The sequence below is a fragment of the Sturnira hondurensis genome, unplaced genomic scaffold (genome assembly GCF_014824575.4).
Source record: "Sturnira hondurensis isolate 20B ecotype Veracruz unplaced genomic scaffold, ASM1482457v3 Scaffold0012467, whole genome shotgun sequence".
Classification (NCBI taxonomy): Eukaryota; Metazoa; Chordata; class Mammalia; order Chiroptera; family Phyllostomidae; genus Sturnira; species Sturnira hondurensis.
The window spans coordinates 1090554-1117587 of NW_028085098.1; the positions used below are offsets into that span (position 1 = coordinate 1090554).

At 39.9% G+C, this 27034-nt stretch overlaps 1 protein-coding gene across 2 annotated transcripts in view; it reads left to right on the forward strand.

Moving 5' to 3' along the window:
* The window catches only part of MYOM1 (myomesin 1), a 154821-nt gene extending 129158 nt beyond the window's left edge, over positions 1-25663 (forward strand). For both annotated transcript variants that reach the window (XM_037060703.1, XM_037060704.1), the window contains 15 exons: positions 1370-1476; positions 1599-1643; positions 4548-4684; positions 6781-6925; positions 7680-7739; positions 8029-8096; positions 9390-9503; positions 10190-10277; positions 11297-11335; positions 11426-11531; positions 16335-16498; positions 19257-19293; positions 19550-19572; positions 21789-21844; positions 24874-25663. In XM_037060703.1, the coding sequence (XP_036916598.1) occupies positions 1370-1476; positions 1599-1643; positions 4548-4684; positions 6781-6925; positions 7680-7739; positions 8029-8096; positions 9390-9503; positions 10190-10277; positions 11297-11335; positions 11426-11531; positions 16335-16498; positions 19257-19293; positions 19550-19572; positions 21789-21844; positions 24874-25164 (1480 nt within the window). In that variant the 3' untranslated portion in view covers positions 25165-25663. The remainder of the gene's footprint in view (positions 1-1369; positions 1477-1598; positions 1644-4547; positions 4685-6780; positions 6926-7679; positions 7740-8028; positions 8097-9389; positions 9504-10189; positions 10278-11296; positions 11336-11425; positions 11532-16334; positions 16499-19256; positions 19294-19549; positions 19573-21788; positions 21845-24873) is intronic.
* The last annotated feature ends 1371 nt before the right edge of the window (positions 25664-27034 follow it).

The window sequence follows — 27034 nt, forward strand, 5'->3', positions numbered from 1 at the left end:
ATTTACGTTGTTAGAAGAGCTTTGATTGACATAAAAGTAAATTTTTAAAATGATTCTTATTATTCTACAAAATTTTGAAATCTTAAAGTAATGCTGAGTATATTTAAGGGGAGGGAACAAGGAAGAACACGTTGTTTAATGATTTGAGTTATGGTAAATTAAATAGACTAGGTATAATCCGCTCTGCTTTTTGTACCACCAATAGTGAGGGACATAAGAACTTGCTGAAAAGTACCCTGTATGGGAAGCACAGGGTAGGTGAGCTCCAGGTCCAGCTCTACCAGGAACTGGCTGTGTGACCTGGGGCAGTTGTTAGTTTCCACGGACCTCAGATTACTTTTCCTGCAGAATGGGAGAGAGTGAAGGGGGCTAATTTTATCATTTAATACTTTTAACCCCAAGATTCCGGGTTTGGTTTTTTGTTTTTTTTTACTTTGCCTGATTTATCAAAGTTTATATTTTTATAGCACCAGTCATACTGGATTATATTTGGTAAAACACAATATTCCTAAGTATTATTTCTATTACAAAGCAGCCCCATATATATCAAAAATAAAGAAAATAACTAGTAATTTTGTTAGAAAATGGCAAAGAAATACAGGATAGAATTAAAGAACATTTTACTGTTGCTATGCTATGAAGTCTTTGAAGTAAAACATACATAGGCCAAAGAAAAGACAATGAAACTGTAAAATTTTCTTTCACTTTGTGCACTTGAGTAACATTTAAATGTTTGGCTGATCTTAGATACTGACTAGCAATATGACTTTCCAAAGTTAGGAAACACAGTGGACTAGACCATGGGCCGATTTGTTTATGCATTCCACAAATATTTATTAAGCACATATTATGTTACTGAGAAGGCACTGATGGATGCCGGAGGACCCAATGGTAAACAAAACAGATCTCCTCCCTAAAGCCACACAATAGAGGCATAGAGATAATGAAATAGGCAATACCAATGCAATTTGGTAACCTCAAAAAAGGGAAACGCAGGGGATGACATAAGAGAGGCACTGGAGTTACCAACAGCAGGCTCTGCCCTGGGGGGGAAAAATCGTCGGGCTCCCTAGCAAGGGCTGGTCAACTAAAAATATCTTTATTTGGCATGTGTACTGGTGTGCAACATAGCTTGGGGATGGGAAATTTGTATCAGTTCCCTGCTCCCATCACCATGACCCCCTAGGAGGATGTCAGGAAAGACTTCCCTGAAACAGCAAGAAGGAGAAGGCTTCAGGCCAATAAGGGGCATAGGAACATGTGCTGCAAATGGAGGGACTGGCATGTGCAAGTGCCTCAAGGCAATGCAGGACACAGGTCCCCAGGTGCCACATGGCCTCATTTCTTACAAAAATATTATGTTCTTAAGGACAAAGCTAACCTTCAAAGACCTTGGGATGGAAGATTTGGGCATTTACTCCTGTGATGTAACAGACACTGATGGAATAGCATCAAGCTACTTGATAGACGAGGAAGGTAAGTTCAAATGAATTCATTCACTAGTCCAATGCTGCTGAGTGTTCTCAATGATGCTCTAGGATCAAGTGACTGTTGTTTTGGTAATTTAAGGTTTAATTGTTCTCTTTTTCTCCCTACAGAGGTGAAACGTTTACTTGCTCTTAGTCAAGAACACAAGTTCCCAAGTAAGTGTCCACAATCCTTTAAGAGGTTAGCCATCCTACTAGGTGACAACTTCTGGAATAGGGCAAATGGCATTGGAGGCTCTCGAGCGCATACAAGAGAACGTACATTGGTAGCTATGGATGCAGTTTCTAAAAGTGCTTTTATCTTTGTCATTGTTTTCAAGAGATACAAAGAAGACTAACGTAAGAACTATATTTCATGTTCTATTTCATAGAGCACTGGCAGGTTACATAGGCATAACAGCTCTGTACTCAAGTTCTTTTTTGTCTGTATGTAATATTACACATGTAATATTTATTTCCTGGATGCATATATATTTTCTGGATGCGTCAAGTCCTATGTCCTTCAGGAAACTAATCTCTTCCTAAGCAATTTAATGTTGGCCCTAAATAGAAGAATCAAACTTCTAAATAAAGGCATTACCTACCATTTTAAACTCCTGAAAAATAAGGTGAAGATGCCTTGGTCAGAAAAAAAAATTTTTTCTAAACTATCTACAAACACTTAATAAAACATTTTCCACATAAAAGATTAAATTTCACAGTTGATACCTAACAGAAGGAAAGAAGTCTGAAATGACAACTCGGAAAGTTCCACTGGCCGGATAAGATCTCTTGTCATTTGCACCTTTTGACCAAAGTAGTGACTTATCCAGAAAGTTACACCCTAGAGTTTGAGAAAACAAATAGAAAGGTATAGCATATCCTCATTCTTTTAAATCAGAAAATTTTTCCACTCATTAATCCCTAAACTATAACTCCTTTATAATACAGGAGTTTCAGGAACACGGGAAACCATAGCCTTACCCCAGACTACAGGCAAAATTTTGCATGTTTGTACATGTGCATTTTTCTAGGGAGTCTGTAGCTTTCCTGAAATTCTCAAATAAGACTGATTAAAAAGCAAACACTGCTCTACAACGGATTTCCTGACCTCTCTTCCATTCCCAAGGAGTGATTGATCATGAGACTTAGTGTTGATGACTATTGGCCTCAGCTGTAATGTTCTCAAAAACTACTTTGTTCAGCAAAGCAGCACAGGGGAGTGTAAATGTAGAATGCAGAATTCCTGAACTCCAGGATAGAACCCTTCCTCCCCCGTATGCTTGTTCACCATAAAACTGGAAAAGTAATACCATGAATGGTGTCTTAACAGTTAAATATTTCTAAAAATTGTATGGAAGATAGAGATTTGGTCTGAGCCTCCTTTTAGCTCTGTATTGGAGCAACTGCATAACTGAGTTTTACAGTGAATATGGAAAAGTGCAAATGAAAGGCATTCCTGAATGCTTAACAGGGGCAGTTTTAGGATAAATACAAAGAAGCATCAAGGTACACTTGGTACAAGTTTAGGGAGCATATAATTTAAAAGGTAGCAATGCTACACAAAATGTTGAGAAAGGTTTAAGAACACAGCAAGCAAAGTGATGATTTCCCCTAAAGAAAGAAGAAGGACTATTAAACTTTGAGAAACAACCATGCTTTTCGACAAAATGCTCCCTGGAGCCACCTCTGATTGGTTGAAGGAAGCTTTGTAGAGAACATTTTCACATTACAAGAAATTTAAAAACAGGTTTTGAGAGATGTCAGCCAACTTTTAAATTGCACTCAAATGGCTTTAAGTGATACAGGTGTAAATCATACTACGTGGTCCCTTTGCTTTCTTTGTGAAGCAATCCATGTGATATTTTAATATAGCTTCTTTTTTAAAAAACAATTTCCTCTTTATTCTTTTAAGGTTTTATATATTTATTTTTAGAGAGAGAAGGAAAGGGGAAAGAGGGAAGGAAAGATCAATGTGTGGTTGCCTCTCTTGTGGCTCCCACTGGGGACCTGGCCTGCAACCCAGGCACGTGCCCTGACTGGGAATCGAACCGATGACACCTTGCTTCACAGGCCCATGCTCGATCCACTGAGCTACACCAGCCAGGGCTTAATATAGCTTCTTAACAGTGACTTGCTTATATACCTCTGAAAATTTTTGCTTGGTCTGAGAACTTCAGTGAACTGGCATATTATGGGGATAGATATGGCTTAAATGACAAGATAGTTCATCTTATATATCTAATCAAAATAACTATTTTTAAAATTTTTTATTGATTTTATATAGAGAGAGGAAGGTTAGAAGAGAGAGAGAGAGAGACATCAATTTGTTGTTCTACTTATTGATGCATTCATTGGTAGCTTCTTGTATGTGCCCTGACCAGATCAAACCTACAACCTTGGGGTACTGAGATGACTCTCTAACCAGCTGAGCTACCCAGCCAGGCCCACATTTATTTTTTTAAGATCCATTTTTAAAAACATTTTAAAGAACCTGCAAAGGGAATTAAACTGTTGAAATAAATTAATTATAGTTATTTTCCAAATATTTTGAAGTGAGATCGTAGAATGATGAAACTGGAAAATATCTTGATTAAGTAGGATGTTCACTTCAATCTCATTTATTTATAAATGAGTCAAATGAGGTCCAGATATGCAAAGGGACCTGCCTAATACCATACAGTTTGTTAGTAGTTGATGTTGGACTAGTCCCCAGCCCTCCTGAGGCCAGCCCGACTCTTTTCATCACATTTTGGCGTTGTTCCTAAATAGACCTAACCAACGCCACAGTAGAGAGTCACAAAGGTTAGCTGAAGGACCGCAGGATTTAAGTTCATCCTCCTCATTTTTACAGTTGAGACATCTGTGACTCCAGAAAGGCCCATGTCTTGCCCAGAGGGACAGAATTAGAACCCAATCTTCCTCCCCTCAGTGTGGTGCTTGCCCTACGACACTCTCACACTGCCTCCACGCTTTCCAAGGGGCAAGGTTCTCCACTGCGATTTCCATTGAGTGTTTTTTCACTGTTGGAAGAGTCTGTATCAATATAGCTGCTTACCAATATACTTTTATTTTTCCTAGCTGTCCCAGCTAAATCAGAGCTGGCTGTTGAAATTTTGGAGAAAGGCCAGGTCCGGTTTTGGATGCAGGCTGAGAAGCTGTCCAGCAATGCCAAAGTCAACTTCATATTTAATGATAAGGAAGTTTTTGAAGGGCCGGTAGGTTTTACATGTTTGTATTTCTAAACACATTATTATAGAAATGTGCTAGGGAAGCCTGTTAGACTACAGGTAAATCATCATGAAAATCACTGGGCATGGGGTGGGGAGTTTAAACTTCACATGCAAAAAATGTAGAGGAAAGCAAATTGATTGTATCGTACTGTTCAAACTGGGGCACTTTTGAGAAAGAGTGTACCACTAATTTTTCCAAGACAAGAGTCATAAACCAAAACTGTCGCAGGTAAGTTCTAAAGTATAATCACCCAATAAAATAGCTGCTCTTGGGAAGGCAGAGGAGCCCAGATCCTGACCTGAACTCACTCACATACATCAGAATCCCAGTAGGGACGTGGTTCTTCATATGGAGGAAATGGCCTCAATTGTTGCAATCACTCAGAAAAAAGTTGCACTTTTTTTCTGGTTAAAAGTACCTTTGTTGCTTTTCTGGTTAAAAATGCAATCCACCCATGTTGTAAAAAACATTACAGACTCAGACAAATCACAGATTTTCACAACTTTTTGAGGTGCATTTTAGTACCTTTTTGGTCTTTTTCTACTCTTCCGTGGGTGCATGTCTTTTTGTGTTTTATTTACATAGATGATTATGTATATCTTTGTGTTTAAGTTCCTTGCTTTTAATGTAAACAGTTTCCATAGAAAGAGTTACAGCATCTAGGCTCTATTTGCCTTCCCCACATACCAGTAGAGCCAGGATCAGGCCAGCGCCTATAGGGACTAAAGAACTTGGGTTTGGGGATCCTGGCTCCCACCTGTGTTATCACAGGTGTAAATGGGAGACTAAGAAAATAGGGGAGAAGTATGATTTGTGGCCACTATTAACAACCTGTTCTCCTTTGATCACAATATGTTTTGGGGACATTGAGGCTTCATTAGTGAGGGGAAGAATGAGGAACATAACAAGTAGACAGCTATTTGGTGTATTTCTTTTCAACCCATGTAGCAATTGTGTCCCGTGTAGCAATTGTGTGTAGATCCAGAACAAGTCATACGTGGGTCCACTGTGACCCCTCTCCTCCCTTTTTTCAACATGTTTTCGTAGTCTGCTGTGATCGCCACCTGGCCAGTGGAGATGAAAGAAAAACTTTATTGGCATCACTCGGCCTCCATCACAACTGAGGGAACTCATGCATATGTGTGTATGGGCTCACTCCCCTTCATGTGTACACATACTTGCATGTTTCTGTGCACACACACACAGTTAATTGTCACTGCAGTTGGTTCTAATCAGAGCATTTTATTGGGTGGAAAATACAGTCTTAGGTCAGGTTTTCTGGAAGGAGATTCTGAAATAGAGTCTCTCCTAGTGATTTATGAGGACACACTCTCAGGGGTAGGAAGTAAGGGAAACAAGGAAGGTGGCAGAAAGCTAAGCAAAAATGTGGTCTCAGTTGGACACTGGCTTCCTTCTGGGGAAGCCCCAGAACCTGGATGGCACCACAGGATGAATCTCAGATCTGAGTCTCCATTCTGTGACACTTTACAGGAAAATTTCATTAATTCAAAGTCATTATGGAACTTGTTCTGGTATGCCCAAGGACTAAGATTTATCTTTACACTGAAAAAAAAAACCCCCACATTGCCCAAGCAACATGATACAATAAATATAGTCTAACAGGGCAATTTCAGCTCATTGGGAGCCAATGGATTTCAAATGCTTTGGAAGCATTTTTTTCAAATATTAATTCAGCAAATATAGCAATAATGAGACAAATACTTTCCTCATGCTACCTTACAGTTTTGCATTATTCTGCTAATTAAAGCTAATATAATCTGGAATGTAAATGGAACCTAAAAACAGCTTTTTGATAACATTTTGTGACTTGGGATAACAAAACTTTATTTATATTTAAAAGTAAATTTTAGTCTTTTTAGTAATCATTTCTGGTCAAGGCCATTTATTCCACAATACTTCCCTTTTTCTGGATACTAATTTTGAAACCTTGCTCACCTAAAAAATGTTAATAGTAAGTTTTATTAAAATTATGATTCTTTGGAGTCTGCATTTATTTTATCAGGCTTATTATCACCCTATCTACCTCACTGATTTCTCTTTTTCCCTTTTCACATTGAAGAAATACAAGATGCATATTGACCGAAACACTGGTATAATTGAAATGTTCATGGAAAAGCTACTGGACGAAGACGAGGGAACATACACTTTCCAGCTCCAAGATGGAAGAGCGACTGGCCATTCTACTCTGGTTCTCATTGGAGACGGTAAGAGTTCTGTGTAACACAGACTGGAAGCCTTTGCCGCTCCCTTTAATGCGGGCGGGCATCGCACGGCACAGTGCGGTCCTGCGAAAGGGAGACACAAGTGTTTTTGTTTGGATTCCCGTGTTTGAATACAATTCTCGGTTATTGCTTTCTGTAGTATTTCATTACATAGGAGTGAAAGTTAATTTAAAATGACACCAAATTTATTCTTGGTCTACAGGCAGGATTGCGTATAAATTATCTCATATTAAACAAATATTTATTATTAAAATTCTCCAGTGAAGGAGACTGCAATACAACCAATACTATATGTGTGTCTCAGAAACAAACTGATACTATTTTATGATGTACACTTACTTTAAATTACTTAAATCAAGAAGAACATATGCAAAACATAGAGCACACCAAATTAATTAATCATATATCACAATTAGATTGCACGTCAGCTGCCATAAGCCACTGTGGAAATGACCAAGATTTAAAATATGGCATTTAACAAAGCAGTGGAAAGGCTGGCCAGATCTCTGCATTTATAATGTCCAGCACTATTTCACTGTTTTTTAGCCTCATGACCTTGAACAAATTGTTTAACCTTTTGAAGTCTGTCCCTTCAGCCATGAAGACTAAAAACAAATAAAGTGGTCATGATGAATGAGTGTTATAACAATGAGTATAAATCACTTAACACAGTGACTGTCATGTACATTTATACCACTCCAGTTAATTTATTACTTTCTTGTTTTTCAATTTTTAGTTTATAAAAAGCTCCAGAAAGAAGCTGAATTCCAGCGACAAGAATGGATCAGGAAACAAGGTAAAAACAATCAATGAATAAACAAAAAGCTTCAGTTTCTTGAACAAAATATTCCAAGATTATTTGTATAACAAATTAAAATGAATTATCACTTATGTTAAGACCTCTATAAATAAAAAATAATTGAAAATATGTATTATTAAATAGGTATATATTTAAATATTTAAAATTAAATCTTGAATTTTAAAAATTTTGCTTCAAATACAAATCACATCAGAAGTTAAGAATGGCTTTTGATTTTGCTTTCATGACTAATAAAATGATTGCTGATATTATTAATATTTTACAGGCCCACATTTTGCTGAGTATTTGAGCTGGGAAGTGACTGGTGAATGTAATGTACTATTGAAATGTAAGGTAAGAAGTAGATAAATTTTTAACAGTTTATACAAGTGAACTAAGATAAAATAGAATGTAAGAAGATCAACTAATTCAAAAGAATATATGCACTCCTATGTTCACTGCAGTGTTATTCATAATAGCCAAGCTATGGAAGGAGCCCAAGTGCCCATCAGTGGATGAGTGGATAGAAAACTAGTGGTACATTTACACAGTGGAATACTACTCAGCCATAAAAAAGAAGGAAATCTCACCAAATGAACCTAGAGGGTATTATGCTAAGTGAAATAAGTTAGTCAGAGAAAGGCAAATACCATCTGATTTCACTTATATGTGATCCTAAAGAACAATATAAATGAACAAACAAAACAAAGACAAACTCACAAATACAGAGAGCAGACTGATGGTTTTGCCAAAGGGAGAAGACTTGAGAGACTGGGTGAAAAAGGTGAAGGGATTGAGAAGTACAAACTGGTAGTTGTACAATAGTCGTGGGAATGTAAAATTCGGCCTAAGAAGTATAGTCAATACTATTTTAATAACTATGTATGGTGCCAATTAATACTAAAAAGATCAGGGGAATGTTTTGTAAAGTATGTGATTGTCTAACTACTATGATGTACACTTGAAACTAATACAAAGTACCATTAAATGTAAACTATAATCGAACAAAAGTGAAAGTGATGCATCAATTAAAAAAAATAAAGACCATACAAATCAAGAAAAAAGAAACAAAAAAAGAAAAAGAAAACAATCACTAAGACCATACTGAATAACTGGACAATAATTTCCCAAAGAGGAAATACAACTATGAAAAAACAGACAAAGAAAATGTATACTCTCTTTAAAAAATGTAAACATGATTTCCTCCACCTTTATTTTCAAAGCTTCATTTATCTTTTTAAAAATATTTAGATATGTATTTCATGACTTAGTTTTTCTGTCCCTTTGATAAAGCCATTTGCTTTATCACTGACAGACTGTATTTTAATCTGATGAGATGTGCCTTCCTATGGTTTTCAGATTTTTATTTTAAGTCTGTTTGTACGTCAGTGTGTATGATCCTATTCTTTCTTTTCTTGGCCACTAGATGACATTAAAGTTAATTTTTACTGCTAGAAATAGAGATGCTAATGATTTAGGTTTATACATTTGTATCCACTTTATTCTAAACTCTGTCATTTTTAATTGTTTTGAGTTAATTTCATTAGCATCTTCTGACTCTAAGTTCAGTGTTTCTTCTGTCCAATGTCACATGTGAGCAATGTGGCATACTGATCTCAAGAAGTATAATTATGGTTTTTCTGTTAGGTGGCAAATATTAAGAAGGAGACCCATATTTTGTGGTACAAAGATGAAAGGGAGATATCAGTGGATGAAAAGCATGACTTTAAAGATGGTATATGTACCCTGCTTATAACAGAGGTAGGTGACTATAATTGTGAAACGTAATGTATTAATTCTGTACCCTGCTTCCTCCCAAAACCAGAGAGTAGGTTCTATCTTCTTTTGCTCTGGGCATTTATAATATCTTACTTCTAGCTGCTCCAAAGATCTCTGCCCTGACTTTAACTAAAAAGCAAGCTATAGGAACACATAAGGTTCTCTCACATTGTGATATGCATGGATTTGTCACATATTTAACCAATATTGGCTCGACACCACAACTCTGGTCTCTCACTTTCGTGGATGGGTGAGTGGCAGGGAGTTAAGTGGATCCTGCTTTGTTTGCTCTTCAGCCTCATTACTTGTTCCCTAAAAGTACAATCAGAGTAATATTCACTTCAGTATAGATTTTTATCTCCTTTTTTTGTCTGAAAGAGCACACCTTTCAAATGCATGTGATCATTAGTTTTTAATCTGGAGGCAGAGTAAAGGATAAGGACTTCAAGTTTCAAATCAGTTATAGCCCTGGAGGGTGGAAAATCAGGATTGCTAGTTTAAATATAATGGGTAGGTTTATCTGTGAATTGTTCATTGCTCACATGGTTAGATGCCTGTTCGTAGTGTGTTTTCATGGCAGTTCTATAAATAACAGGGCTTTGAAAATGCAAGCACCAAACTCTGAGGCTACAATAAGTTGCAATGTGGTATATCTATCCCTCCCTTAGTTTTCCAAGAAAGATGCTGGGATCTATGAAGTTGTCCTGAAAGATGACAGAGGAAAAGATAAGAGCAGATTGAAGCTTGTGGATGAAGGTCAGTCCACCCACTGCCGGGGGGTCTGTCATGTGTGTCCTGTGTACAGGTTACCTGAGTTATGAGTGAGGCTGAGCTAACGATCCAAGACACACTGATTGTTTGTCCATAGGTTTTAATGGAAATTGCAGCAAAGTGAACTACTGTTATGTTTTTTTTAAATAGTTTACTTTTAGTCTTCGTAGAAATCAGAAGTGTAATTTTGATCATCAGAGAATTTATAGTACACAGCCCAGCAGAGGTTTGTTTTCAATATAAATAATCATTTTTGTTTCAACCCTCAAAAAAATGCTACAGGATCAAAAACTGTGAAAAACATGTTGCAAATTAATCTCCTCTTAAAAGGTGACAGAAAAGATTTATATAGGAATCTCTAAGCCTTTAGTTATTAGCACAACATAAAAGCAATTTCCACTTTTCAGACACTACTAAGGACAAATATATCATGATAACAAAAACTCCTGTGTGACCCACAAACTTCCCCTGAACAAGATCTGTAACAGCATTGCTAACAAACAGCAGAAGTCTGACTTTGATTTTAGCTTCCTCTTGGTGGACATGGGACTAACTGTGTTTATAGGCAAAAAAAGCATTATTAGGCTGCAAAATATGAGGTTAATAGATGGTGAATTCATTATGAATTGATGACACAGATAAGAAAGCTTCCTCTAATGTGAACAAAGGCTTCCTGGGACTTAAGAAGAAGAGAATCTTGAAGCCATGAAACTTCCTGGAAATCCCATTGTGGTTCTTTGTCTACAATGTAAATATGATGAAAGTTATAGAGAATTACAGGGGGAAATATCAAAATAAGAGCAAGGATCTGTTACAACTTGATAAAAATTGAGTGATTCACACCAAAAACACTTAGGATCAATTGCTCAACAAAGTCTCCTTGTGCCCCATACCCTTCACCAGAAAGAATAGTTCTCAGAGCACAATGCTGACAAACAGTTGAGATTTGACCTTAAAATGAGTGTTTTTATGCTAAAACTTTTCCTATAAATCTCTATCCACAGCCTTTCAAGAACTGATGACTGAAATATGTAAAAAAATAGGTAAGTTAATGTGTTCTCAGCATGACAGTGCTTCATTATTCTCCTGGACAGGCCTACAGCTGGATGAAATATGTTTTTTTCTTCTTCCAGCTTTGTCTGCTACAGACCTGAAAATCCAGAGTACGGCTGAAGGCATCCGGCTGTACTCTTTCGTTACTTACTACCTGGATGATCTGAAAGTGAATTGGTCCCACAAGTAAGTAAATGGGCACTTAATTGCTGTGTAGAAATTCTCCATTTGAGTAAAAAGAAAGTGGAAACTCTCTGTGCTCTCAGCTAAGGAATCTACTTATTTCTCAGGTCTAACATTGATGAGTATAAGACAGAACCACCCAGGTCCTTAGTGTGCATTAACACTTTCCCTCAACACACACAGGGTGAGGCCAGTGCTGCCTAAGAGCACCTGTCTTTGTGATCTAGGTAGTACCGTAATTCACAGATATCTCTATAATGTGACCTACACCTTTGGACGGTTCTGTTTGAGCTCTCACTGCTTTGTGGGCATCCAGAGCCAGATTCTGATTCTCTCTTTCTGCACACAGCTTACCCATGCTGCTATGATCTGGTACAAAACTGAAGCAGCATGCACCAAGAGACACCAAATCTCCTGTTATGTGAATTAGTGGCCATTCACCAAAGAAGCCTAATCCAGAGAAGTGTCCAAATTTGTTTTTGTTGTTGTTTGTAGCAGTTAGCATAGTTGGTCATTAGCATGTTTCTTGTCCACCCTTAGAAGGCTTTGGCAAGCTCACAATCACTTTGGGAAAATGTATTTGAATTAAATTGAGCCTGAAGATCTGTTTTCATCCCAGGCTGCCTTTGTGGAGTTCTAGAGAGATTCCACTGAAGTTCAGCACTGGGATTTTAAGAGCCAGAATAGATTTCTAAGTCAAACGAGTTCTCCCATTCATATTGTGGATGTTATCCCTAACTTCTGTGCTTCCTTGAAATTTCCTGAGCTTAAAGGGAGCAGCAGCCTGACATAGAAATCTGGTGGGGCACAGCCACTTTAGTCCACACTTAGGTTGTAGCTGACACTCAATCCCGAAGTCCTGTGAGACCCGCTGTGGCACCCCAGGAGGGGGCAGACAACACTGTTCACTTAGATCCTCCTTTCAGTGAGTTTTTACAGTATGCCTGGCACTGCTCCAAGCCATTTAGATGTATGAGTTCATTTAACATACCCAACTCTTTGGCATGGGTACATCTTACTTCAGCGAAGAGGAAGTTTAGGCTGCGGGAGCTGACTTGCCTGAGGTCACACAGCTAACTGGCAGGGAGGGCCGAGCGCAGGCAGCCTGGCTCCAGAGGACCCTGTCCTGGCATCACCCCTGTGTGCAACGAGCATTAAAAGTCTAGATTAATATTTAACCAGAGCTAGGTCCCACAAAGCAATCATTTGTGTTTTCTTTAAAGTGACTTTCCTATTATGTAGAACAGTATTTTATTTATTATTCTTAATTTCCTGAGTTCTAAAAAATTATGAAAAGTGAAATTCCAATGTAGAATTCTTGAGATTTCATTCTTTTGTTCAATTTTTTTTCAGACTACATTGTAGAGAGTTATAAATTAAAATAGATCAAATTCCAGGAAATTCCTCTGTGACATTTAAGACTTTCTAATATGTTGGTCTGAAGAATATGAGAAGATAAATTAATTGAATCATCAATCAAAAAGCTTTACACGTCATTTCTAAAAGGATAATTTGTTCAGAAAATTAGGACATTGACTTTTGAACAAGCCATTAGGCTAGAGAGCATAAACTTTTTACTTTATTTGCCCTAGTCATTTAAATGAGTGTGTTGTGTATGCACATGCCTACGAAAGACTCAGGAGTCAAGGTCTGTCTCCACTGTCTTTATGTAGGTGTGTGAATAACTGAGAAAAAACTTGAAATGGAATTTTAGTCTTGACTTTGCTCCTATCTTTTTCTGGATCGTAAGCAAGCCATTTAATTTTCTGGCGATCACTTAATAATACCTGCTCTATCTCATAACACTCATGGACCAATGTAATAATGAAAGTAATGGTACTTTGTAAACCATAGAGTGGTTTACAAATTTAAGGTACTATTATGCATGTTAGCCAGAGATTAAAGAATTCAAACATTTGTTTTAGCAAGCCAGAGAAACTGTCTTTCGACTTCCGGCCAAGATAGAGGCATATATACATATACTTTGCTTCCTTGCACAACCAAAAGAAGGACAATAACACATTTAAAAACAAGCAATAACCAGAACTGCCAGAAAAATCAAACTATACGGAAGTCTGACAACCAAGGAGTTAAAGAAGAAACAGTCATTCAGACCAGTAGGAGGGGTGGAGATGGGCAGCAAGGGGGCAGAGGATGCATGGCAAGGCAGCGGCTGGAGGACCCAGTGGGTGAGGTGGCAGCTGGCAAACCAAGCAGCCCCACACTGGCATGTGGTTTTGGATAAACCAGGAGGAACAGCTAGGGAGCAAGAGACCATTAAAGGGGAATTAAAGCTACAAAACCTCTGGCTGTAAAAATCTGTGGGGATTGTGGTGGCGGGAGAAACTCCCAGCCTCACAGGAGAGTTCACTGGAGAAAGCCACAGGGTCCTAGAATGTACACAAGCCCATTCACCCAGGAATCAGCACCAGAAGGGCCCAATTTGCTTGTGGGTTGCAGGGGAAGTGACTGAAAGCCTGCCAAGAGCTGAGCAAGTGGCATTGTTCCCTCTCTGACCCCTCCCCCACACACAGTGCCACAACACACCCTGGAAAATACTTAAGGCTCTGCCCCTTACAATGTAAGAGGCATGCCAAGACAACAAATACGGCCCAAATGAAAGAACAGATCAAAGCTCCAAAAATAGAACTAAGTGATGAAGAGATAGCCAACCTATCAGATTTGGAGATCAGAACACTGGTAATCAGGATGCTCACAGAGATGGTTGATTATGGTCGAAAAAATATAGAAAAAATAAAGTCTATGCAAAGTTAAATAAAGAAAAATATACAGGGAACCAAGAGTGAAGGGAAGGAAACCGGGACTCAATCAACAATTTGGAGCAGAAGGAAGAAATAAACATTCAACCTGAACAGAAGGGAGAAACAAGAATTCAAAAAATTGAGGAGAGGCTTAGGAACATTCATTTCCTATACTATTCTTAACTTTCCCCTGTCTATTTTGTACCTACTATTTATGCTTGTTATTCCCTGAACCTTTTTCCCCATTCTCTCTCCTCTGCCTCCTTACCAATAACCCTTCATGTGATCTCTATTTCTGTGACTCTGTTCCTGTTCTAGTTGTTTGCTTAGTTTGTTTTTGTTTTTGTACTCTTAGGTTTAGTTATTAAACCTAAGTTGTGAGTTTGTTGTCATTTTACTGTTCATATCTTTGATCGTCTTCTTTTTCTTAAATAAGTCCCTTTAACATTTTGTATAATAAGGGCTTGGTGGTGATGAACTCCTTTAACTTTGTCTTACCTGGGAAGCACTTTATCTGCCCTTCCATTCTAAAAGATAGCTTTGCTGGATAGAGTAATTTTGGATGTAAGTCCTTTGCTTTCATGACTTGGAATACTTCTTCCCAGTTCCTTCTTGCCTGTAAGGTTTCTTTTGAGAAATCAGCTGAGAATCTTATGGGAACTCCTCTGTAGGTCACTGTGTCCTTTTCTCTTGCTGCTTTAAGATACTCTCCTTCTCTTTAATCTTGGGTAATTTAATTATGATATGCCTTGGTATGTGCTTCCTTGGGTCCAACTTCTTTGAGACTCTCTGAGCTTCCTGGATTTCGGAAGTCTATTTCCTTTGCCAGATTGGGGAAATTCTCTTCATCATTTTTTCAAATAAGTTTTGCATTTCTAGCTTTTACTCTTTTTCTTCTGGCACCCCTGTGATTCAGATGTTGAAATGTTTAAAGCTATCCTGAATGTTCCTACACTTCCCCTCATTTTTTTCAATTCTTGTTTTTTTCCTTTTGTTCTGGTTGAATGTTTATTTCTTCCTTCTGCTCCAAATTATTGATTGAGTCCCGGTTTCCTTCCCTTCACTCTTGGTTCCCTGTATATTTTTCTTTATTTAACTTTGCATAGACTTTATTTTTTCTATATTTTTTCGACCATAATCAACCATCTCTGTGAGCATCCTGATTACCAGTGTTCTGATCTCCAAATCTGATAGGTTGGCTATCTCTTCATCACTTAGTTCTATTTTTGGAGCTTTGATCTGTTCTTTCATTTGGGCCGTATTTGTTGTCTTGGCATGCCTCTTACATTGTAAGGGGCAGAGCCTTAAGTATTTTCCAGGGTGTGTTGTGGCACTGTGTGTGGGGGAGGGGTCAGAGAGGGAACAATGCCACTTGCTCAGCTCTTGGCAGGCTTTCAGTCACTTCCCCTGCAACCCACAAGCAAATTGGGCCCTTCTGGTGCTGATTCCTGGGTGAATGGGCTTGTGTACATTCTAGGACCCTGTGGCTTTCTCCAGTGAACTCTCCTGTGAGGCTGGGAGTTTCTCCCGCCACCACAATCCCCACAGATTTTTACAGCCAGAGGTTTTGTAGCTTTAATTCCCCTTTAATGGTCTCTTGCTCCCTAGCTGTTCCTCCTGGTTTATCCAAAACCACATGCCAGTGTGGGGCTGCTTGGTTTGCCAGCTGCCACCTCACCCACTGGGTCCTCCAGCCGCTGCCTTGCCAAGCATCCTCTGCCCCCTTGCTGCCCATCTCCACCCCTCCTACTGGTCTGAATGACTGTTTCTTCTTTAACTCCTTGGTTGTCAGACTTCTGTATAATTTGATTTTTCTGGCAGTTCTGGTTTTTGCTTGTTTTTAAATGTGTTATTGTCCTTCTTTTGGTTGTGCAAGAAAGCAAAGTATATGTATCTATGCCTTCATCTTGACCAGAAGCAAATCTGAATTCCATATTATTTAAAAACCTGTAGAACTTTATGGTAAGACTGTCAATAAGAGACAAAGTAAATGTCAGCTCTAGATAAAAGCAAACAATAAGGATATTTCCTTTCATTTGAACAGTGGGACTGCTATTAAGTACACAGACAGAGTTAAAAGTGGGGTCACTGGACAGCAGATCTGGCTGCAGATCAATGAACCCACTCCAAATGACAAAGGGAAATATGTAATGGAACTCTTTGATGGCAAAACAGGACACCAGAAGACAGTGGATCTTTCTGGAGAAGGTAAATGAATATTCTCAAAATTTTACTTACTGTAGAGGAGTGGGCTTTTTAAAAACAATGAAGAGTGATCAAAGGCCATATGTTTTCCTGTTGAAAGAGGATTGGAGATTTCAATAAAGCAGTTTCAAGTCAGCCATGGTGGTAGAAACAAGAATTTCAATAGGTGGAGAATTATTGAAAAGTAAGCGTTACTCTGTCAAGATGTGTACCAAAAGGGGGCACACTGATTTATAATCACTTGAGCAAGAACAAACACAGAAAAAGCTTAGTTTTATGGTGATTGATATTTAAGCATGTTCATGGAGTCAAAGAAATGAGTTGAGTTGGAAGGATTGACGATACGAGTGAAGGGGAGTAATTGATGTAGCAGAGGTCTGAAGGATGGCACGCTGGAGATCCAGGGCAGAAGTGGGAGTCAGAGCGAATAAGCAGAGACGAATATTGAGAAGAATAGAACAAAGTTGTAAAAGTTAGATTCTTAGGGCCTCAGATTTCTTGGTCATCTGCTATAGAGTGGGGGCTTCTGGAGAGAGCAGGGAACAGAAGAAAGTCACAGGAGACATGGAAAAAGGCTTTCTACCTAAGAGCATAGATGACAGATGACATACAAGTATTAATTAAAATTTTTAAAGTTAAAGCATACACAGTCATAAATAAAACATTAAAAGCACTGTGTCATTTCTCTCTCCTGGAACTATATTCTTCATCTTATTCTTTCCTTAAAAAATAAAATAGTTTGTATGAAGTTACCAGAGAAGCCTGGGGACTGATTTTTTCTTCCCCTTCTTCAAATATTAAAATGCATCCTAAATGTGCAGTAACTCTCAGTGATTTAATCCTCCAAGAGTTGATTCATAATTTAGAGAACAGCCTTTCAACCCTGTCTTGAGTTGTTTTGTGCTGAGTCCTTTAACCTCACCCCACCCACCCATGATGGCAGGAAACACTTGCCGAAGGTTCTCTTGCAGGGAATGGAGGGGCTGTCCCTGAGGACTCCACCCTCCAGGCCACACTGTGCCTGAGTCACATCCTGTGCTGAGAGGACTTCTTCTGCAGTTCATCTGATACTGTTAAACACAATAGAAAAAGGAAAATAAGACGTGGATAGATAAATTAAAAATTTTTAAATTTTTTTCTTTTACTCTTTGGCCCATCAGAGCTTACTTAACTAACCTGCTCTCAAAAAGCTGTGGGTTGTCTCAACCAGCCTTAACTGCCACAAAACGCAGACTGGCTCGAGGCACCTGTCTCTTTCTCTGAATGGCATGGGCAAAAACAATAGTATTGAGCTCTTAGTGTGGTTTAGCCTAACTAATGTTGATGTAAGAAACATCAAAACCTGTAGAGAATTTTTGTGACCTTATTTGAGCCAAACTGAAGACAATGGCCAGAAGCAAAACCTCAACGAGGTGAGAAAATGCTCCAGAGAATGGCAGTTTGGCACCTTGTTTTATATACTACAATAGAAAGAGGAGGCATGAGCGGGTTACATGATACTCACTAGTGATAGAGCAGGGAGGTGGAAGGAAGCAAAGTGCAGGGGGGCCTCTGGGATTGGATAAAAAGTAAAATGATAGACACATCTTTTACATAATTAACAGTCGGCAATTAACATGATAACAGTAACGATGAGGGGATCTGTGGTCCCCCTCTGCTGCAGTGCCTGCACTTTGAGGGAAGTGGAGGGGGTCCAGAGAAAGGACATTTGACATTCCAAAGCTGTGTTATTACAGATGCCAAAAGACAACAGATGGGCTTCAGTTAAGGTAAAAGTTGACCTGTGTTAGGGAAAAATACTGGCCCAGGACATGACTACCCACTATGAACTGATTTTAGTTTCCAAATTTTAATCCCAGACCATCCTGTGTGGTTAGTTTCGGTCTCTGAGTCTGTAAGGCTGCCACACAGGCCTCCCCTGAGCTTGTCAGGTTTCACACGTGGCCCCTTTTCTTCCTTCCACACTACTGCACTTCCAGAGATGCTAACCCTGACCTTATGCGCATTTTTTCCATCTGTAAAAGGAGGGGAGTCTGACTAGTATTATGCTAATACTTTCTAGATGTAAAATATTTTGATTTCAAACCACTGAAGGCTTTAAAGGCAAGGTGAGAGAGATTTAAAAATGAAGCTGCCTTTCCCCCTGAAGTCTTCAGAGTGGCTTACTCTGCAGACTCAGGGAAAAAGTTATTGTAGAACTCTGTAGCTCTCATTTCCCCGTCTCACTGTCTTTATCTCATCTCTGCACAGCAGAGAAGCATTGCTTCAGGCAAGCGTTGGCATATGCGGCAACTGCTGTGCACCTTGTGCTCTTTAATACAAATACGTGGGCCAGACCACGTAGCATAGAAACATTTAACTGTCTGGCTAGAAGGCCATGATATGTGGGATGATTCACTAGGAGAAAGGCCTTTTTGAAGCTCACCATGCTTATTAGACAACTAACTTTTATTTGAAACAGACTGTTATTCCCATTTTAACTTCGGTGGAACTAATTCTTTACCTTTTGTTTGAAAGGTTGAAGGTCTCTCAGAACTGAGATCTTCTGAAATCCAATATTTCATATTTTCTACCTAGAAAGTATTTGCTTGTTAAGTCCATCAAGTTGTAGAGTTAACGCATAGGCGCAATATTATCCAGAGTCAGCTTAGTTGTACCTGCACCAGTCACATTGGCCTCAAGGTGTGAATTGTAATCAGCCCCTGTGTGTCATTAACTCTGGATAAGAAAATTCTAACTTCTCTTTTTTTCCCTTTTAAAGCATATGATGAAGCCTTTGCTGAATTCCAGAGATTAAAGTAAGTCTTTTTCCCTAGCAAATGCCATGTGCATGCATTAATTTCCCTGTAACGTGGGGTGTGCTCCTCCGCCATCTGAATGACAGAGTCTTTCACGGCCACGGCCACCAGTGCAGTAAAAGCAGTGCTCCCCAGCGCTCTCCAACAGCCAGCTCTCCCCGAGGCAGTGAAATGCAGTCAAGGTTAGCTGCTCTGAAATAACATTAAAACCAAACTCTTCTTTGTTTCTATGTTTGTTCGTCTCTCCCAACCACAGACAAGCTGCCATTGCCGAGAAAAGTAAGTAAATCCCCTGCCTGTTTACTCCTGGTGTAGTTTCAAAATGTATCTTCTATTTCTCTATTATAACTTCAGACGGAGGAGATTGAAAATGTTTTTCTTTCTTTTCTTAAAAAAATCTTAGGTGTTCTACATATGTTTTCATTTAGTCTCTTGAGTAAGAATGTCTATGAAAAGAAGGTCTCAGGTTACAGAATAAGAATATCACCCAGCTCTTAACCTGAGCCAGCTGTGTGGGGAAATCTCTGGGCTGCACCTCACACAGTAGATTGTTAATCACTTGCAACAGGCACAACATATCAGAAACATTTACATACATTAAAGAAAAAGTCTTTGTAAATTTGACGTCAGGTAATTCACTGGCACTGGCCCTCTGACCAGCACTCCACACAATCCTGAGATCCCCCGTGGGAGAAAAGATTCCGAGCATGGCCTCTCTGCCTTCCATTTCACTGGACGCAGTCCAGGTGAACACACACCAAACAGTCACGTCTACCCAGAAATGAGCTCACTACTAAGTTCTATCATCTGTTTGCTTCACACACAGATATTTCGAGAAGCGCTCAGATAATCTTATAGCATTCCAGAAGTCACAGACTAATTTGCCATAATAATTTGGGTTCTTCTGCAGTGTGGGAGGCAGAATTTGAAAATTGTTGAGGTTAAGACTATAGAGTTTATCCTCAGCTATAAGGGAAGGGAGCCAGGGGGAGGAGCAGGAAGTGAAGTTGTCTGTCTGCCCTTCGGTGGCTCCAGGTCACTCAGGATGGACCTTTTCACCGTTGTCACATACTGCTATCCTCCTCACTCTCTGCTCTTTCCCTCTCTCCCTGCTCCGGCCCTGGGTGTGTGAGGTGGCCACACCAGGGATGTGTTGGGGAGTGTCCAAACAACAGGGCATTTTTCTTGCTGGCGCTGAGTGTGTCCCTCCTGCTCCTGGGCACAAAAACAAAGCCAGGGCCACAGCAGTTGACGGCCACTCCCTATTCTTGAATGCTTTTGCGGGCAAGTAGTCTGACCTTCCCTCTAGTTCCTGAGCATTTCCCTAAGATCACTGGGTCACAGGAGTTTAGAGCTGGAAGAGATGTTAGAGCTCTTTTAGCTTCATGTTTTTAAACTTTTACAAACCACGGGACATTAAAATCTTCCACACAGAGTCAATATATGAAACAGGTAAAGGCTGAGTTATCTTCATTGGCGCCCTGACTCAATACCCCATCTTGACCTCCTCTCAGGCCCCCCCGAGGAATCCCATGGACACTGCACACATGTCTAATGCAACCCCCTCCTCCTCATCTACAGATGAGGAGACTGAGGTCCCAATGCAACTCGCTTAATGCCACACATCAAGTGGCACAGGAGACAGGTCGGGCTTATAAGGTGCAGTGGAATCAACAGAATGCAGCCAACACTAGTCAAAGCTTTTGCCTGACTCAATGGAGAAGGGAATTGTGAAAATACGGATCTAGAGTCACACGTTAATAAAGTAGGCCTGAAAATGAGACAGTGGTGGCCACTGAGTTAGTGCCAGAGAGGGAGACTTTGAGTGAATTAGAGAAGGTGTCCTTCCCTGGGGCTGATGTAGTCACACACAGAGCACATGGCTTGGTTGGGAGTCAGCACTGGATTCCAGCACCTTTGCTGCACTTTGTAGTTATACTCATGGCCAAAGAGAGCAGCCCTGCATAGCGCTACCAAGAACTATCAAGAGACGGGAAAGGGAAGGTTTATACGAAAGACCTGTGTAAAGAAAACCCACATCTGCAAGAGCCTCCAGATCTCCCTGGCATCAAGCTCCCAATTATGCAACCTTTTTTAATCATAGGGAAGCCCATAAAAGAGGCCACGCTGAGCTTGGAAGCTTTCCATCGAGATCTGCTCTGCCTCCTCGCCCTGAGCCCCACTGAGCTGCAACAGGGCCAGCCCTGAAAACAGCTGCGAGAATCATAGAGCAGGTCTTGATCCAACAAAGCAATCTCAAGCTGACATTTTAGGCACAGAGAGAGGCAGCTGCACACATGAGTTCTGTGTATGAAGAAGGATTAACATTCAGCATCACCGGATCATTGTTTAATTTTGCATGTTAAGAGCAGGTATAAAATAACTGAAAAGAGAGGGAGACGAAATTGGAAAATTAGTTCCCTGGAGTGGTTTTGTCAGGGTAATTGCTGATGCTCAGCATTTCAGTGATTAACCAAAAGTGCCTGTACTTGCAGATCGCGCCCGGGTGGTGGGCGGTCTCCCTGATGTGGTCACCATCCAGGAAGGCAAGGTAAGCACGGAGCAGTCCTGTCCCTGCTTCCTCCACTCTAGGAATGGGTTCTGGTGCCTCAAACTTCGTTTTTGTTTTTTTTTTCTTAAGATACATCCCACCATCCTCATGCCATGGCTACTATGCTTGACTTCAGAATAGCCAAATGCCAGGTTAAAAATTCAGTCATTTTTCCAATCATCTTAATATTTTGGGTCAAGCATCAGGATGCAAGTTTGTCTGATGTGGGCACATGTAGACCACTTAGTCTCTTTCCAGAGACCTTTAAAATCACAAGAAGAGAAAAATGTTCAATCATAGGTACATGATAAATATGAATGAAGAATGAAGCATCCTCTAACACCTAGTGGAAAATGGGCTGTCCTATTAACTGCCTTACCTTTTATGGGAAACCTGCTGCTCCATGAATGTCTACAGGTTCTATGTTACTTGAAAACCGATTTCTCTCCATTAGTTATAAACTAGTATTTCCTGGCTCCATAATAACCTCTGAAAAGCAATGAACACGATTTTTAACCTGTTTCATTAAAACAAAGTTAACATACCAGTCACAGGGATCTGGGTATTTGTAGTAGATTGAAACCTTTCCCCACTTCAAAATGGTAATGGAGACATATGATGGCTGATTGGAACTCGGGTGATAAAACGAGGCGTATCTAAAAGCTTTAGAGAGGGGTGGGATTCATCCAGCTGGGTTTCTTCATCGGCAAGCATATGACCACCGCTGCCACTAAGCTCAACCATTGCAGGGTTGCTTTTGTTTTCAAACTTTATCTTCTATTCTCCTCATCTAACGAGGTTCAGGATATTCAACTCACTGGGTCATAGTGAGAATTAAGAGACAGATTATAATAGTTTTCCTTGATATCTAAGGTATTTAGTTTTGTTTGGTTTTGTTAAAAGTTTTAACCTGCAATCACAGTTTCCAAAATCATATCCCTGCTCCACTTAGATAAGTTTAATGGCAATGGATTGACTCATATTTGTTGCAATGTATATGCAGAATAATTCAGTGAGAAATGCTAATTAACCATGGAAAGTAAACAGATTTCCTAATCCATATAATTAATTTTAGGAGCTACTCTTATAGAAGAGGTAACAAGTGATGATATAAGACTCTTTAGAAGAATGCATAGAAGGATATCATTTTTTCTGTATATTGTGAGCTTTAGTTCTTTTCCTTATAATTACTGAATTTTAAAAACAAGAAAAATGCAAGAATTGAATTTAAAATGTGAAATAAATTCAACATTATTGGCCGTCAGGGAACTACAAATTAAACCACACTGAAAAATCATAATGCACCTACCAGAATTGCTAAAATAAAAAATGTTGAAAACAACAAATGCTCATGAGGATGCAGAGAGTGCTGGTGGAACTGTGAATCAAAATTGTACAGCCACTCAGAAAAACAAATTGGTGATTTTTTTCAAATTTTTTTTATCCTCACCTGAGAACATTTTTTCATGGCTATTAGAGAGAGAGGAAGGGAGGGGCGAGAGAGAGAGAAATATCAACGTGAGAGAGAAACATTGGCTGGTTGCATTCCATACGTGCCCTGACTGGGCATCAAACCCACAACCCAGGCATGTGCCCTGACCAGGAATCAGACCCACAACCTTTCGGTTACAGACAGTATTCCAACCAACTGAGCCACACCAGCCAGGGCGACCATTTTTTTTAAATGATACATGCCTTTACCACATGACCCAATAATTGCACTCTTGGGCACATATCATAGAGAAATTAAAACTTATGTTCACATAAATACCTGTTTTTATGTTCACATAGAAAAACAAATGGGTCTAGCAGCTTTATTCATAGTAACTCAAAACTGTTAACAGGCCAACCTTTATAGGCATGACCACGCTGTGACACAAAACTCAGTGATAAGAAGGGACAAATTATTGATACCTGAAATAACTTGCATGAGTCTGCAAGGCATTATACTGAGTGGAAAGGGCAATCCTGAAAGATCACATACTGTATGATGCTATATATATAATGTTTTTGAAATTACAAAATTTGGGAAACAGAAAATAGATCAGTCATTGCCAGGAGTTAGCAATGAGGCTGGGAGGTTTGGGGAAGTGAGGAGGGGGTGGTTACAAAGGGCCACACAAAAGATCCTTGTGGTGATAGAAATGTTCTGTGTCTTAACTGAGGTGGTGGAAATGTGAACCTAGACAGTGATGGACGTAAATAGAAGTAAGCATACACAAACACAAACCAGTACAGTAAAACTAGGAAAATCTATGTAAGATCAATGGACTGTACCAATGTCAATGTACTGGTTATCATAGTATGCTATAGCTTTATAAAATGTAACTATTGGGGAAAACTGGGTAAGGTACACAGGATCTCTCAATTATTTATTACAACTGTATATAAACCTATAATTATCTTAAATTTTTTTCAGCAAAATGTTAGGTAAAGTAAAACTATAGGTGTAAACACTGATCTTTAAAATAAGAGGGTTTCAACACAGACAGTAATATAATAAAATATTAGGAAATAGGAGTACATTTTGGTAAAGCACCTTTGCAACTGCAACAGATTGGGTCGGGTTTGGGGGGAAATAAAAGGAAGATGGGATTTGAAAATTAGCCACATTATCTGAAACAGCTGTTAGGATTCTGCGGCTGAGCTCTGTGAAATGCAAATGGGAGCAGGTGGTGATTATGGCAATGAGAATTCTCTACTGAGACAGCACCCAAAATGCCACATTAGTGCAAAAAGCATCTATGTGTTTACAAAAGAGAAAATGGAGATGGGAACTGGAAGCAAACTCAGTGTGGTTTTGGTAACAAGTATTCCCAAAGCCAGAAAGCCAACACTCTAAAGAAACCTTCTCAGGTTTGATTTCGAACTGTAACTCACACAGGTGCATATACGTACCAAGTTCAAACCCTCCTCTGGGAGGTTTATATTTATCCTCCACTGAGTCATGCCGTACCATCAAAGGATTCTTTAAGTTGGAACATTATATCTGATATCTCTCCTCTCCTCTCATAAAACCTGTTTTTCAGGCACTTAATCTCACTTGCAACGTGTGGGGTGACCCGACTCCGGAGATCTCCTGGTTGAAGAACGAGAAGTCCCTGGCCTCGGATGACCACTGCAGCCTCAGGTTTGAAGCAGGCAAGACGGCCTTCTTCACTATCAACGGGGTGACCACCTCTGACTCTGGCAAATACGGGCTGGTTGTGAAGAACAAGTACGGCTCGGAGATAAGCGACTTCACCATCAGTGTGTTCATCCCAGAGGAGGAGGCGAGGGTGGCTGCTGGGAAGCCAGAGAAAGGCGCTAAGGCCAAGTGACCGGGCACCCCTGGGCGGGCATTCAAGGGGATCTGCGCTGGTCCGCCTTGTGCTGCTCCTGTGCGAATGGTTTGGGCAAAGTGTAAGGAAGTCTTTGTGCTTTCAACTCCCTATTATTGTTGGCCTGGGGGGACATCGTCAAATCTTTTATTCATATTTTAAAAAGCACCAGCTAACATTTTAATAGTTAAGACAATATCATTGGTAGCACAGATAGGAAGAACTGGTTTTTAAGCAAAAGACCAGAAAAAGAGAGGGACATCGAATGATGATTAGAAAGCAGGCGAATGTGTTGTGGAGCAGAATTTGGACTTGGCTCAACTTTTACCAGTAAATTCTCATGGATTGCAGCTAAGCTCCAGCATCAAATCAAGACAGTGACTAGTTAAGCAAACCAGTACATTTCACGTGTTGTTGAGATAGGGGTGTGCATTTCTGTTGGTGGTCTTTTGATTTGGAACCTTCTCGGTATTAATAAACAGTCCTCACCTTTCCTCTTCTCTCACCAGCATTTCTCTCTGTTCTTCTTTGGCTGCTCGGCTGGATGGCCTCTGCTGCATCTCCCTCACCACTTCTTGTAGCTCACCTTTCATTGGAAATTCCTTTGGGTTAAAGCAGTAGGATCTGATAAGTCATCCAAGGTCAATTGAAGTTCAGAGGTGTGAAATTGCTCTGTCACTGTACACTTGCTAGCTTACTGGACAATCAAGTTGATTCCATTGTTAAGATACCCAAAGTAATTGAATGCAATGCGTCAATTAAGGATAAGAGGCTGTGGGTGTCTAGTGTTAGAACTGGCGCCTAAGGTCCCACAGCTAAGAAAACAAACAACTCTCATTCTAAAATGAGACCTGCCAGCTTTGGGGCCTGCCCCTCCTTGCAGGATGTGACTATATGCAGCATTCTGCTCTAGGATGCTGCCAAGGGTCAGGAACAGGACAACAAACTCCCTTATACAGTTTGGAGGGGCACCTACTCATCCTCTCCTTTTCAAAGTTTGGGCTGGAAATTATGTCTTATCTGACCGTATCAACCTTCCCTTGTCCAGCCCAGTGCCCCATGCTGTTGCCATGACATTGAACACTGGGCAGGAGCAAGATGCTGTACTCTCACTCACAGGCATGGCAAGTTGATGAGATCCCTGAGGGTCACGGGGACCCTTTTGAGAGTGGCTGACCTTAGGCAGTCTTAAGTCCTCCCCGCTCTTGGCAAGAGGACTCCCTCTGACAAGTGGACCCAAAAAAGAGATGGACACAAACAGGGGAGCCGAAGAGAGGGGAAAGGGGGAAGCAGGGGCAGATCTGTGAGTTAAGGAACTGTGCAGGTGAGAGGCCCCGAAGACTTTACACAGAACCCAAACGCACCTCTCACGAGACCAACAACAGAGTCCCAGTGTTGGGAGAAGGGAGGGAGGGAGTCATATACTACCCACCCCTCAATTCCATGCTACTGGGGCCCAAATCGAGGAGGAAACAGAAGGATTTGGATCCAAGGAAAACACAATTTTAGAACCATGTGTTCTGAATTCTGAAATTATTTGAGAGTTTAGGAAATCAAAGTGGGTTACCATTAAGATCCCTGCCGTCCAGCACAGACTCGATGGAACACAGTGGCATTGAGGAAGGAAAATAGTTTTTGTATTCATAGTTCTATAAGCTGAGACTACTCAAGTGGTTGTAAGAATGATTTCTGCCAGTATAATAACCAAACTAAATCAGCTCAGATTTCATGGCTTAGGTAAAAATCTGCTGTTTCTCCAGGGAAATAGAACTGAAACTATATATATCCATCAGTTTAATGAAGCTGAAGATCCTTTTAACTTATGAGAATCTGTGACCTGCTAAATGTGATTTATTGGTATGCAGGGCAT